The 15,385-nt window shown below is 38.2% G+C and overlaps 1 protein-coding gene across 1 annotated transcript in view; it reads right to left on the bottom strand.

The window, feature by feature from the left end:
• The window catches only part of TMEM181 (transmembrane protein 181), a 90,659-nt gene extending 75,580 nt beyond the window's left edge, over positions 1–15,079 (bottom strand). Inside the window, exon 1 of the mRNA XM_069070332.1 lies at positions 14,669–15,079. Coding sequence (XP_068926433.1) covers positions 14,669–14,799 — 131 coding nt within the window. The 5' untranslated portion in view covers positions 14,800–15,079. The remainder of the gene's footprint in view (positions 1–14,668) is intronic.
• Between the last annotated feature and the right edge of the window lie 306 nt (positions 15,080–15,385).

Raw genomic sequence — 15,385 nt, 5'->3', positions numbered from 1 at the left:
TAACAGCAATATCCTTAAAAATATGTTATTTCCTCACTGAGTGTTCCCTCCATCAATGCATGTCAAAATCTCAGTACTAGTTTTATGATTTGTAATGACCAAAGACATTCATCTCCTGTGATTCACTTCTGATGACAAATATTTCCAAATTTAACTAGATTGATTTTTCTCCTGTGACAGACACACAGTCTATCATCATTCCCATATTCTTTCAAGCTCATTAAGACCTGCTTTGCTTGTGCCACACTAGCTTAGCCTTTGAGAACAAAGGGTTACTTCTGTACCTTGAAAAGGCATTGAAATAGGACTTCACTGGAGCATAATTGTAATAATAGTTAAAATTCTTCCAAGAATAAAACCTGTTGTATAGTTCTTCATCCTATAAAACTATCTAATAATGGAACTTCCTTAGAAGACTTTAAGGCGCTGGTGCCTCACATTCTCCATGAAACATAGTCCCCAACAGGCAATACCACTCTTTTTCTAACTAGACTTTTAAGTCTCCTGTATGTTAAGCTCAAAGTTTGAGCTTTCTCAAGAGCATATCAGACATCAAAATCAGAGCATGAAAGGAAGCGGTGAATGGATGTTAAAACCTATTATATTAGGAAGCTAGTAATTGTGTACACATGTAAAAATAGTCCTTCACGAGCTGATAGTACTTGAGATAAAGTGCTCATCAACTTAACATTAGTCTGATCACATTAGATAAGATGTCCCTGAACAAAAGCAACTGAAAGCACAATCCATATGGGAGCTGGGCCATTAAAAAAAAATGTAATAGTACAGCTTTCAAATGGTTGACATTTTTAAAAATTGCTTATGTTTAACACATTTCCTAGGAGACATAATAGAAGAGAGCAATGCTCCCCCTAAGTTTGCCCACCCACCTCCTTTGTGGATCATGCACTTGGGAACAAAAGTCATTAACATATGCATCTTTAACACCTGGAGATCTGTTTCTGAAAATAGTTAACTCCATGGCTCAGTAGATGACTTATTTTTTTTCACCCAAGGACATTTTCCTATATAACAAAACTGTGTGGTGTCCCCAGTAGGAACTGCAAACTTCTCTTAAATGATGCAGATATTGAAGCATAAACCAGGTCTTTGTAGTTATTATTGCCTAAAATATTTAGGCAAAAAGATTCTTTACTTTTGCCTGATTTTCTGAACCAATTAAATGAAGTTTTCTCCCCCCCTCCCCTGCTCCAAATCATCTGGATGTACACTTAGAAACTCAAATGAATGCAAGATTTTTTCTCTTCAGTAAGTTTATTTTCTATATCCTCAGTGATATAGATGCAGTTGAGACAAGAGTAGTCATGGTTAGCCTGCTACTTTTAGAACAGGATGCCATTTTGGTGGAAGATTCAGTGTGAAACAAACCATTATTTTGCTAATCACTGACATGTTCCTCCCTCCATAGTGTTACCAAACCTACTCTATGGGACACTGAACCTGCTTGGAAGCCACTTCTCTGACTCCATTTCACAACTTCTGCCTAACCCCCAACTTTTGTTGATCCCAACGAACATTTGAAAAAGGAGGCAAAGTGCAAAGATAACGAGATCAGTTTTGAATCTACTGTGTTTGAGCTGCTTACAGGTTATTCAAGTGGAGCTGTCTAGCAGGCAATTGGTGATTTGGGACTGGAGCTCCAGAGAAAGAATAGGACTTGATATATAGATTTAGAAGCCATCTGCAAACAGATGATGCTTGAAATCATGGGTGCAAAAAAGATAATCAAGGAAGTCTTTCCATAACAAAGTGAGGAAAGAACTTGGGAGTAGTAAAATATCTACATAATCATAACACTAATGAGAGACGAGGTATTGTCTTCCTCATTTAGATTCTGTGTCTTGTTGCTCTTCAGCTCCAGACCTGCTTCATCCAAGAATTCTTCCACTAGATACAGACAACTTGGTTCAGAAACTCCTCCAGTCTAGGAGGCTTGGTTAAGGAACTCCACTTGGTCCTGTCAAGATATTAGGAGGCACCCCCTTTCCCAGAGCTAAGGCCTAGCAAGCAAGTTGTGCCCTGAGCTTGGCATAACAACAGCAGTTTGTATTCACCCTCTGGATTATCTCACCCTCTGGTAAAATCATATAATTATTGTTTTGCTTCCACCAGCACCAGGTGTTCTTTGAGCTTGGACAAGCACCTGTTATATCTATGTTCCAGTCATGAAACCCTGCTATGAATGAAACTTGTCTCATTGTTGCTGTTGCCCCTCATTGTCAGGACTACAGTTCACTGTGCTGCTGTTGGTATAAGTATTGAGATCTCCCCACACTGCTTTGTGTCCACCCATTTGGGGCAGAGCCACTGGCACACATGTCCTTGCTTGCAAGCTGTTTCCCTCACTTCGAAATTAAACTTCTATTTGATTCCTGACTCTCCTATCTCTGACTTACTCTGTTTGGTTCCAGCCATCCACATGTTAGAGGCCAGTTTGGTCTGGTTGACAGTCCTCTCTATTCATCAGTTTCCTAAGGGCCCATGTATACTCCTTAATGAAGCATTACTTCAGAAAATCAAGTTCTTTCATGTATTAAACAGCTTCTCTCCAATCTCCCAGATCTATTCTTTCTCTCCTTATCTCTGCTAATCCTTAAAAAAATTCAAGGGTATATCCTAAGGGTATGAACTGACCATAAATCAATCACTTGTCCTCAATGTGGTGTCAGTGGAACAACTTAGGACAAGGCAAAGAGTTTATATCTTATTCTGAAGACATCATCAATACAAAGGAAAAAAGTCCTCATCTGTGGAGGTAGTGTGATATTTTATACCTTGGATAGGGAAATATCAATTCTAGAGCAAAGTCCACATCAGCAGAATAAAGTAGAACTTTTGTACTTTGTATAAGGAGACGCCATCAATGCTAGAACAAAATCTTCATTAGTGGAGGTAATAAAGACCCAGGAAAAGGTCTAGGTGCACTTACCTACATTACATTTAAAGGACATAGACAACTGTACAATAAGCAATCAATAAATGAAATAAAGTATTAAAGGAATCAGCCCTAGATAGGGATCAAATAGATCCCCAGCTGAAAAGACAATTACTTTTGTATCCTTATAAGCAAACAAGTCAGATGTTAGACAGATTTTTATTAGAGTAGAAACTATACCAAACCAAAAGAAACTAAAAGTAGTACAATTTCATTACATGTACCACAGAAAGAACATCTGTCCTCTGGGAAATACCTCCTACATAGGCCTTTCAGAATTTAAGAAGCAACTCAAAACATCTGATGGAAACTTACACTACTACATAATGGTTAAAAAGGAAGCATAGGTCTAAAAGAAGCAGAAGAGTAACACTATGCTAAAGTAACATCACAATTCCACTAGGGTACCATATGGGTGATTCAGTACTAACATGTTTCCCTCCAAAGCAGACGACCTGGATTCAATTCCCAGTCCATGCTTACATAATTTCTTTGGTGCCTTGTATATAGTGGGCACTTAATAAATGTTTGTTGAGTTGATTTGAATATCTGCCTGTGGAAATGTCTAAGAACAAAAACTTTTGGTTGAAGGTAGACTATAACTAGAATATAAAGAAGCTCCCTTCATAGAATGCAGGTTCCTTGATGGTAGAGACTGTTGTTTTTATCTTTGGGTCCCCCAGAGTCTAGAATAGTGCCTTGCACAGAATAGATACTCAATAAGATTTTGCTGAATTTTTTGACTTGAAAATTTTAGAAAGAGAAGCAAATGATATTATGGGAGTATAATGTATATCACTGAGACAGATGGAGGATATGGACAATGCTTTCTAGATATAGATAGTTTAAACAGCAGAGATAAATTTTGGTAATAATAGAGGATTTCAGCCATCTAGACATTTACTAGAACCTTCATTCTACTAAAAATAAAACATTTGAGAAATTATTGACTTATCTTTCTAACAATTTCGTCCAAAATGTGGAAAATAAGTGAGATGGATGGATTTAGGAGAAAGATAAGTTCTATCATTGGACCATTTGAGATACCTACAGGACATCTAGTTGGAAGTGTTCAGTAGGCAGTTGATATGTGGGACTTGAGCTCAGGAGAAAGACTAGAGCTATATATATATATATGTATGTATATGTATATGTATATATGTGTATGTATATGTATATATGTATAGATATATATAGATATAGATATATCTGGGTTTCATCACCATACAGATAACAATTGAATCCACGACAGATGATGATATAATTGAGATAGAGGGTATAGAGAGAGAAGGGAAGGGAATACAGGACATAATCTTGGGAAAAGTTGCATGTTAGAGGCAGAATATGAATGATGGTCTATCGAAAGAGACTGAGAAACATTAACCAGACATGTAGAAGGAAAACCAAGAGAGGGCTGAGTATGTAGGAGGAGAGGATGATCAACACTATCAAATGTTGCAGAGGACAAGAAGGATGAGGAGTAAGGAAAGGCCATTGTATTTGTCAATTAAGAGGTCAATAGTCGTTTTGCAAAGAGCAGTCTTAGTTGAGTAACAAGGCTTGAAGTCAGAATGCAAAGGGTGGAGAAATGAATAAGAGAATTTCTAACCAAAATGACTGCCTGAACAACCCCCTAACAGTCAAACCCTACATATCACACCAGACCAAATAATGATCAAGAAATCCAATGAGAAACTACCATAAGTGACTTCTTCCATACAATAACTACACAAAAAGCCAGCCAGAAGCCTGTGGGCAATCAGAAAGAGGATATGGCTAATAAAACTAAGTCTAGCACAAGTTAACAAGCCAGAAGCCTCACAGATTTGCCAGAGATATTGCAGCCTACAGATCTCTGTATCCCAAGGCAATAATAGATGAGGATTTGTCCAGGAAAACTCCAACCTGTTAAATACCTTGGCAAGGTTTTGGAAAGCCATTGGCAATAACAGTAGTAAGTATGATGACAGAAGTTTTCAGACAAGAAAACCTCAGGCCTAAAGGTTCCAAGGTCCATAGCATTCTGTCCTGAAATGCCAGAGAGGGCTGTGAAGATACAAGATACAAAACTTTTAACCTCAAAAACCCAGGAAGAATTATATTGCACTACATAGAATTTTATAATAGATAAGATATAGCTCTAGTGATTACTGAATTAAAGTAGAAAAAAAATACAAAAGTTTCAGCTATGTATAAGAACTTTATAAAAAATGACCATGTATTAGGGTATAAAAAACCCTCACATAGAAAAGCAGAAAAGCAGATATATTAAACACAATCCTTTACTGAACACAATGCAAAAAACTTCAATAAATGGTCTCTGAAAAGAGTATTAAAATTAACTGAAGACTAAAAAACCTAACCCTAGAGGATTCATGGCACAAAGAACAAATCATAGAAAAAAACAAAAAAATTACCAAGAAAATGAAAAAATGCAATAACATAACCAAATTTTGGGGACATACGTCAAATTATCCTGAGAAGGAAAACTGCATATCTAAACACTTTTGTCTGTAAAAAAAAGAGAACACCTCAAAGAATTTGGCAACTTAAAAAAAAATACTAGAGGGCCAACAATATAAAAATCCAATTAAGCACTAAAATAGAAATTCTGAAAATCAAAGAAGAGATTTATAAAATTTAATGCATAAAGACACTGAATTAATTAATAAAACTGGATGTTTTTAGGAAAATGAAATAGATAAATTTTTAGGTAGTCTAATTAAAAGGAGAAAAACCAAATTATTTTTATCAAAAATGAAAAAGAAGAAATCACAGTAAATAAATAATAAATAAAGGAAATAGAAAACTATTAAAAATTATCTAAAACTATTTTGCCTCATTTATGATGGCAAAATAAGCAATTTAAGCAAATGGATGAATATCTATGGAAATGTAACATACTCAGATTAATGGAGTAAGAATTAGGAAATTTAATCAAGTCTCAGAAAAATAAATAAAACAACCCATAAATGAAATATTCAAGGCAGAGGACCCAGATCCAGAAAGAATTCCAAGTGAATTCTATCAAACATGTAAGAGATCAATTAATTTCAATACTATACAAACTGCTTGCAAAAATGACTTCTTTCTATTATAGAATATGGTCTCAATACCAGTCTCAAAACCAGTGAGAGAAAATTGAGAGAAAGAAATACATATGAATATCCCTAATGACTATTGATGCAAACATGCTAAATATAATATTAGCAAAAAGAATACAACACATCAAAAGATTGTACACTATTGCCAGATAATATTTATAACAAGAATGCAATATTGGTCCAATATTAGGAAAACTATAAGCATAATAGTCCATAAAAAAACATAAAAATATCCAGAATCACATCAACAGCATATTTTAGCTTCCTAAAAAGAAAGAAAGCTAATGTAAAATTAGTATTAACAGAAGTAGAATGTTCTATAGGATAATACTATTTTCTGTGCTGGTCAGACCACATGTCTGAGTATTATGTCTAGTTCTGAGTGGGTAAGGGTAAGAACCTGGAGAACATTCTGGTAAGGGTCTCCAGGAAGGTGAGAAATCTGAAAATCATTTCATGAATGGGCCTTGGCTGAACGGGGAATGTTTACTAAAAAAGGGAAGATTTGAAGGGGAAGGTATAACTGTCTTCAAAAATCTGAAAGATTTTCATGTGGAAGAGGAGATAGATTTGTCTTTTGTTGTGCTAGAAGATAGATCTAGAACCAGTAGGCCAAAAGGAGGCACATTTTCCCTTAACATAAAAAAAATACTAAGTAGAAAAGACAAAAGCCAGGGACACTTCGAAAAATTAATGAGTTCCTTGCCACTAAGAGTGTTTAAGTAGAGGATCAATGATTATCTGTTCCAATATATCATGAAGAGGATACTTCATTGCTAGAGAGGCTGTATTTGAGGTCCTTCTTAATTCAGCTGTATATCCCCAAACTAAACTGTAAGCTCTATCAGGGCAGGGACTTCATCTCATTAAAACTTTGTTATCTCACTAGGTGTCTAGAACATAGTTGATCCTTAGTAAATGTTTACTAAATTGAATTGAGTTTTGAATTTATTCTATGAAAGAAAATATGAATAGCAATGCTCACATCTCAAAATAAATACCTTTTTCAAAAGTTTTTTGTTGTCATTATATTTGTGATTTGTTGTTTATCACACCTCCCTAAGTAGAAGTCTACTCTTCAAATAACTAAGCATAAATCCAATTTTATTTTATTTTTTAGAAACCAGCTAGCTCACCATGTAGTCCCCTAGTATACCTGTGAATGTCTAGACATCTAAGGTGGACAAAAGAAATTGCCCATAGTTCTAGGTCTAGGATAAATGGGAAGTAAACACACAATCAGACCACCAGCAGAAAGTCAGATCACAGCCAGAGCACAAGGAAACCCTGCTAACTCTTTATATTCCACATGCAACATTCATTCTTAGTGTTGGCTCTCCCTCACTGGCAGAATTGTTAGTCCCTGCTGAGCCTGGCAGAGCAGTAGGGCTCTCCCAAAGAGCTTTGGATGCTTCTCACATAAGATGATTTACTTTCTCATAATTTTCCTATAAGGAAGACAAAATTTGAAAGTACTTTTAGGTTCAATAATTCTCCCACTTTATGACAATTAAACTTTAAAAAAAAATTCAGAGATTATTTGACCTAGACCTGAATATACCATGAGTCAGTGGAACATACAGGATTTTAGTCCAAAATTTCTCTATGTGTCCAATTACAAGATATCCACAAATATCACTCATTTTAAACTGGCCCCTGGTTGTTGTTATGAGTATAGGGTCCCATTGAGTAGGTTATCCTACCTCACTTAAAAGTAATTACTTTTGGGGCGACTAGGTGGCACAGTGAGTAGAGCACTGGTCCTGGAGTCAGGAGGACCAGGGTTCAGATCCAGCCTCAGACACTTGACACATACATACAAAAACTAGCCTGTGACCTTGGGCAAGTCACTTAATCCCAATTGCCCTACCTTCCCCCCTCCAAAAAAAAGCAAAACAAACAAAAAAAAAGTAATTACTTTTGTTAGGTAAGAACACTTCTAGATTGAATCAATCATTTGGGGCAGAGAGTGAACAGGGCCTGAACATCTCCCTGAATCAATTAAAGCCAAAGCCTTTGAATGAATGACTTGATCAGTCCCTAAGGGATTTATATAAAAGGAAGGAGGTCTCAGAGCCAAATATCAAGATTCCAAGAGTCTGGAATCATAGTCAAAAAGAGCAAGGAGCTGATTCATCTGGAGCTGATCCAAGAACCAGCAGCCTAAAGATAATCAGAGAAATCAAGAAAGAGGACATAAAGTTAAACTGGCAGAAAAGGGATATGTCAAGAGGGCCATTGATTCTATAGGTACCTTGGAGCCCAAGACCTTAGTTGATATAAAAGTTCTTTCATACTCAAGGATGAAGGGAAATCCCAAGAAAAGACCTACTTTCCCCCCAAATTCCACTTCCAATGTCTATCTAGCCATATACACTATACTATAATCTGCTGTTTTGTGAACAGTGTTTCCAGTAATATCAACCACAGAGGCAAGGAGTTAACCATAGATAAATATAAATGTAAGTTTAGGCAGAGAGTTCAACCTCTGTCTAAATGTGAGGAATTTTCTTAAATGGGGGTTCAGAGTGATTTTAATTGAACTCATAACTTTTGTTCTAAAATATAAACTCCATAAAGCTGAAGAAAAGGGAACCAAATGGATTTCACAGACCATTAAGTCACTTAACCTCCATTGGCCTCAAGTTTTCTCATCTGTAAAATGTAGGAACTGGACTTTAAGGTTCCTTCTACCTCTAAATCAGGTATCCCATGTTTGTTCAGTCTTGCCAGGACCTGAAACTTTTTCTGGACAAAAACAAGAGAAAAATAAAGTAACTTCTCTTACTGGGTCTGATTTACATGTGTAATTTTTATATTCTCATACATTTCAGTCTAGGGAATAATTTTAAAGTGACAGAAAGAGTAGAGAACTCCAAATTTCAGAGACATTGGAAGGGACATCTACTGGTTGTGTATATACTAGAATTGAGAAGAGAAACTTAGAGATAAAATTATATCTGAAAACTAAAGCAACAGATTAGTAAAATTGTTGGCCTCAAATTCCCCAAGAACATAGGGTCTTGGGAAAAACCTGCTAACTAAATTTCACAAGTCACTCATGTCTTGAACAGAGTCAAAAGTTCATGTTCATTTCATAGGACTGACCATTAGTCCTTAGATTGTACAGTCATTTTTCAAAGGTACAAACTTACATAGCTAATATGCTAGTTGCAAAGTTAACTGATATGCAACTATCTTTTGGAAAAGGTGCCTTAATAGCCTCGTCTTTTCCCTTTCCTGGTTGCTAAGAAGTTGCCCAGCATTTTCTGAAAGTCCTGAGATCCCCCTGAAGATAAAGAATACTATTCAGAGACATTGGTGTCTGATTGCAAAGTTTTGTGGAGGTCCTGAGGGCCCCCAGAGACAGTAGAAGCAGCTTGAAAGTAGGGTCTAGGACTCTTGGGTTCTAGTCATAATTCAGCAACTAATTAGCTGTGTGCTTTAGAACAAATCACTTCACTTCTCTGGTCTCAGGGTCTCCACTGATAAAAGGAAAAGGTTGGATGACATGATTTTTAAGATTCTTAAGGTTTCAATGTTAAGATCTAACATTGTATGTCTGAAGAGTAGAAGTAGTAACAGTCTTTGTAGCCAGACTGCACACTCTCCAAATAGAAACTCAGCAATACTAATAATGCATAAAGTAGTTGCTTACATTTAACTTGGCACTTTTTTTACTCTGGAAGTTCATAACATCTGCCTCTGTCACAATTATCCTATGCATTAAAATGATGGATTATTTCAGAACTCTGATAGATTTTTTTCCTCTACAAACCTTTTTTTTAAATGAATGTCCATTGATAAAAGGTTAGCACTTTCCTTTCTCACTAGGGACAATTTTCAATAGCATAAAGACAGTTAGATCAACTGAGGTAACCAGTGGTGTTGGTGCTAGTGTCTAAATGCATCTAAGACTGAGCAAGTTCAGAAGTTCACATGATATTAGCCACAAAATTGGGTCCAAGTTGATGATTAAGTGAATTATTATTTAAAGGAATGAGTTTCAAAATAATTGGCCTCAATCCCCTAGTAAAATCCCCTAGTATTCAGCTCTGTTCACTATATTTTAACTGATGTTAGAAACTTCAAGAGATTATCCAGGATGCCCAAAGACATTTGAAACCACATGGTACAAAGATTGGTTGTTGCAAGTGGAGATTTTTAGGTTAGAAACGAAAATATTTGAGGAAGGGAAGCCATTATGGAAGCCTTCAAGTACCTGAATGATTGCTTTGTGGAAAAGGGATTAGACTTAAGTTGTGAGACTTCAAAGTAAGCAAAAATGTTCTGCTGACTAGAACTGTCTGTAAAGGAAATGGGCTGTCTCTGAGATAGTGCACTTGAAGTGTTGCAATAGAGATGGAATACTTTTTGAACATACTGTAGAGAGTATCAGATAAAGTTTGTACTATATAATCTCTGGGGTCCCTTCCAACTGTGAGACTGTATGATTTTATGCTTTCACAACAATTCTGTGAGGAAGGTAGTGACTATATTATCAGCCCATTTTTATAGCTAAGAAAACTGAGTTACAGAAAGATTAATTGACTTTCCTAAGATCATAAAATTCATAGGTGTCTGAGTCAAAGCTAGGTGTTCTAGTTTTAAGTCTGGTGTTGTTTCATATTTTTGATATCTTGTTAGACAGAATAGTTGAATAGGACCTAAGGGTCTTTTTCCTTTCATTGTAGAGATCTAAATGTAAAAAATATGTTCCCAGGGGAAACCCAGTAGAAAGACAACAGGATTTGGAGTCCGAGAACCTAGGCTCAAAATTGGGCTCTGTGGCCTTAGGCAAGTTACTAAATCTCTATGACCCTCAGTTTCCTCATCTATAAACCGAGGAACTTGGACTAGATAAACTTTAAGGTCTTTTCTACTCTACATTCATTATATATGAGTCTAAGAAATCCTAAGTGGTAAAAATAAGCCAAATTCTTGTGTTTGCAGGAAGAGGAAGATTGGCCAAAGAAATATGTGTGAGACTCTTCTAAGATGGAACCCAATCTATGTAAACCCAGAGCATTATAACTGGCTATAGGTTACATTTTAAAGGGTGTAGATGTTTTATTGGGGGCAATCCTTAAAGAAATTTTTTAAAAGGATGATCAGAAAATCTTAGATTCGAACTAAAAGGACCTTAGAAGTCACCTATTCCAAACCCATCATTTTACAGATGGAGAAACTGAAGCCCTGAGAAACTTGCTCATCATTACCCAAATGGTCATTAAAATTTGAACTCAAGTCCTCTCACTCCAAATGTGGTACCTCTCTGAGGATGTATATGAAAAGTAGCTCAAGATGGTACCTCCACCAAGTTGGTACATTTCTAGAAATCATTCTATTAATTTGAACAGCTAGATGACATTTTGGATATAGTACTGGACCTGCAATCAAGAAGACTCATCTTCCTGAGTTCAAATCTGACTTTAGATACTTCCTAGCTGTGTCACCCTGGACAAGTCACTTAACACTGTGTGCCTCAGTTTCTCCATCTGTAAAATGAGCTGGAGAAGAAAATGGAAAATCACTGTAGTATCTTTGCCAAGAAAACCCCAAATGGAGTAATGAATAGTTGGACACAATTGAAAAACAACTGAACAACAACAAAAAAAAAATAAGTTCATTTATCATCCTTAAAAGAAATAACTATTAAAATTAGAATTGTAGGTCTTGAAGAGATCTTAGAAGTCATCTAATTCAATTATTTTATGGATAAGGAAAGCATAAATGGTCATTTATCTTAGATAATAACAAAATAATAGATAATAATAATAGATAATTAATAGATAAATTTATCTTAGATAATAACAAAAAAAAACTTTTATAGCAATTAAAGGTTTGTAAAACACTTTGGTTGAATGATCACATTTGATCCTCACAACAACCTTGTAAGGTAGGTGACAAAACTGGGAGAGACAGCTAACACACTGGAAGAGAAAGTCAGGATCCAAAAAGATGTTAATAGGCAATAACATTGATATAAATATAAATTTAAGAGGAAAAGATCTAAAGTCTTACACTTGGGTTGAAAAAAATCAACTATGCAAGTACAAGATAGGGGAGGTATGACTAGATCAACTGAAAAAGACCCATAGGTTATGATGGATCACATAATCAAATCCACACAGTGATGAGGCAACCAAAGAAGCTAAAGTGATATTAAGGGGACATCAAGAGAGGCATAATGTCCAGGACTTGGGAGGTGATAGTGCCACTGTACTCATCCCTGATCAGAACACATTTGGAGTGTGGTTCAGTGGTTTGGAGTGGCTCAGTTCTGTGGGCAGCTAAGTGACATAGTGGATAGAACACTGGGCTAGGAGTCAAGAAGACCTGAAATCAAATTTGGCCTCAGAAATGTCATGGTAATGGGATTTGAAGATCTTTCATGCCCCTTGAACTTGCTGATGCAGCAGGAAGGGGTGGGGCAGAAAGGAGCCAGAGACAAGTAGGAGCTGGGACAGTGACTGGAAGTGGCAGCAGAGGTGCAAACTCCTTTTTTTTTTGAGCCAACCAGAATTTCTGCTAAGGACTCCTACTGAGGACTGCCCAGCTGGGAACTGGTGGGGGAGGGGGGGCAGAAGCTGCTAGGAGAGAGCTGTGTGAAGGCCCAGCAGTTATCGTGAGTGAGGAGAGGAGGATCTTTGCCTGAGGTAGCCTGTTCTGTTTTGAAGACTTGAGAATGTGGGTGTTTACTGTATTACCTGTGTGTGCCAACTCCATGGCTACTGTGATGGCTTTGACTTTCTGGTTTTGGGACTCAGTTTTCTGGTATTTGAATAAATGCTCTAGCTATGTCCCCCATGTAGAGAGCCTGTTACACTTTGTGATTGATAACCATATCAGCATATTTATAGTTACCATAGGCATTGTGAATACTGCATTGTTGATACAAGACACTAGCTGTGTGACCCTGTATAAATCACTTAACACTGTTTGCCTCAGTTTCCTCATCTCTAAAATGAGCTGGAGATGGAAATGACAAACTTTTCCAGTATCTTTGCCAGGAAAGCCCCAAATGGGGTTGTGAAGAGTTGGACACAACTGAATAACACCATTCGATTCTGTGCACTACATTGACATGTAGGGGAATGTCCAGAAGAGGGTGAAGTGCATGCTACATAAGGATCAGTAAAAAATATTGAGGATTTTTATCCTGGTGGGAAAGGAAGACTTAGGAGGAACATGATATCAGTCTTCAAATATTTGAAGGTGCATCTCACTATTTTGCTTGTCCCTAGGGCAAACAAGGGGCGGCTGGGTGGCGCAGTGAATAGAGCACCAGCCCTGGAGTCAGGAGGACCTGAGTTCAAATCTGGCCTCAGACACTTAACACTTATTAGCCGTGTGACCTTGGGCAAATCACTTAACCCCAATTGCCCTGCCTTCCCCCTCCAAAAAGCAAAAAAAAAAAAAAAAAGCTGCTTCTAGAATTCCTCCTCTTTAGAGGTCTTCAAATTCTTCAAATGCTAGATCTCCAATATTCAAGTCTGTTGTGGTGAGGATCTTGTTAATGTGTAGGTCTGACTAGATGGCTTATGAGGTTTCTTCCGACTCTGAAATTCTGTGATTTGTGGAAAGGATTCTATGATCACAGAATAAAACATTTAATCAGAATCACATAGTAACAGATCTGGAACTAGAACCAAGTTCTCATATCTAGTAAAATGCTCTGTTCCACTGAATCAGCTTGCTGTGCTAGAAAAATATTCAAGGATTGGTATGGTTGACTATGTTATAACTAAAACGGAATACTTGCCTGAGAAATCTTAGTGTCATATGCTTTGAGTCTATAGTAATATTCTGCGAGTTCTCACCTTGAGTATTAATTAAAATAGGAAGTCAACAGGAATAAAACAAAAGAAAACATAAAGCACAAGGACAACCAAAACAATCGTTCTTCAAATATATCAGATCATGATCAGTGTTCGTAGGTAGCTCCAGAAGGCCTAAGGAATAAGCAGGGAACAAGGATAATGGAAATGATAGGAGGGCAGAAGAGGAAAGTAAGCAAGGGTTGACAACAAAAGGAAAAAGATGGTGGGAAAGTGGTGAGGGGGCCCCCACAGAGATTGCCTAAGGAGCGACCACCCCTCCCCCCCCTTTCCCCTAGAATGAAGAATGGCCCTTCACAGAGAGTTCCTGTGATCAATGACTGAAGGATTCCTAAACCAACTCTTCCAGTCTAAAATATTCTGAGAACCCCAGATGGGCGAAGACTTACCTGTCCAAACTCCGTAGCCCTAACAGCAGGGTGGGCAAGGGCTGCTATTCCCAGACAAGCTTTGGCAACTCAAAGGGTCGGAGAATATGGTTCCTCCTTCTCTCTGAGTCCAGTCATTCCCCGGGGTACTTTCATCAACCCCTAAAGAAGCACTGGATTTTCGGCACACCATATTTGCACTTCTACTAGCCTTCTATACATCGCATTGGCAAACAACAGCAGCTGCCCGGCAGCCTCTCTCCCTCCCCTTCCCCAGCCCATCTCCATGTTTCCCTGCAGGCGGCAGCCGACAAGGCAGAGACAGCCCTTGTGCTACCATCGGGTGGGGCGTCGGAGAAGGGCACTCCGCGGGCCGCCAGCTCCCCAGGCTCACCCTACCTGTAATAGCGATCCTCTTTGTAAGGGGTGAGGTCTTCCTTCAGCTCTTGGTACGCCTCCCCGAGTCTTTTGCAGAAATGCTTGAGCTCTCTGCAGAGAGGCTTCTCAAAAGCAGGATAATCCGCGTCCATCCTCCCCCGGGTCTCACTGTGTGCCTTGTCTTCCGCTTCGTGTTTCCTGACGCCAGGTTCGCCCAGCTCTACCCTGGCAGTCTTTAATCTGGCCAGGAACAGCCAAGTCCCCCTGCGTAGTCCCAGCCGAACCTGCCTTTCTCTCCTCTTGCTCGCGAAGATGGTTGGGGCGCCCTCCTTCGTTCTCCTCTCCCTGCCTCTGGCTTTTCTCCTTGTTTCTCCTCTTGCCTCAGGGTTTGGAGTTCCACTGAGCAGTTAGACTTGAAGGGGAGGAGAAAGAGGAGGAGCAGGTAATGGAGGAAGGGAAGAAGGAAGAAGAAGAAGAGGATGAGGAAGAGAATCTTTATTCAAAAGACCATCATCCCTTTTCTCCAATTCCAGCTTCATACTACAAGCGTCGCTTCTTAAGATAAACCTGTAGTTCTAGCAAGGGTAGGGTGGGGAATGGGGGAAGGCATTGATGTCCTAGGGAGGGGGCGGACCGAGAAGGGGAGAGGGGCTGCGCCAGCTGATGATGCTGTATCTGCAAAGAGGAGGGGGCCCCAGGGATCAGCATCAGTCCAGCACAAGTTCATTTGGCCGTTTT

Source organism: Petaurus breviceps, unplaced genomic scaffold (assembly GCF_028583685.1).
Source record: "Petaurus breviceps papuanus isolate PSGF00001 unplaced genomic scaffold, PetGlider_PUasm1.0 90808, whole genome shotgun sequence".
NCBI classification, from domain to species: domain Eukaryota; kingdom Metazoa; phylum Chordata; class Mammalia; order Diprotodontia; family Petauridae; genus Petaurus; species Petaurus breviceps.
The sequence above is the reverse complement of the archived record's forward strand: the minus strand, read 5'-3'. Positions and strand labels throughout refer to the sequence as shown.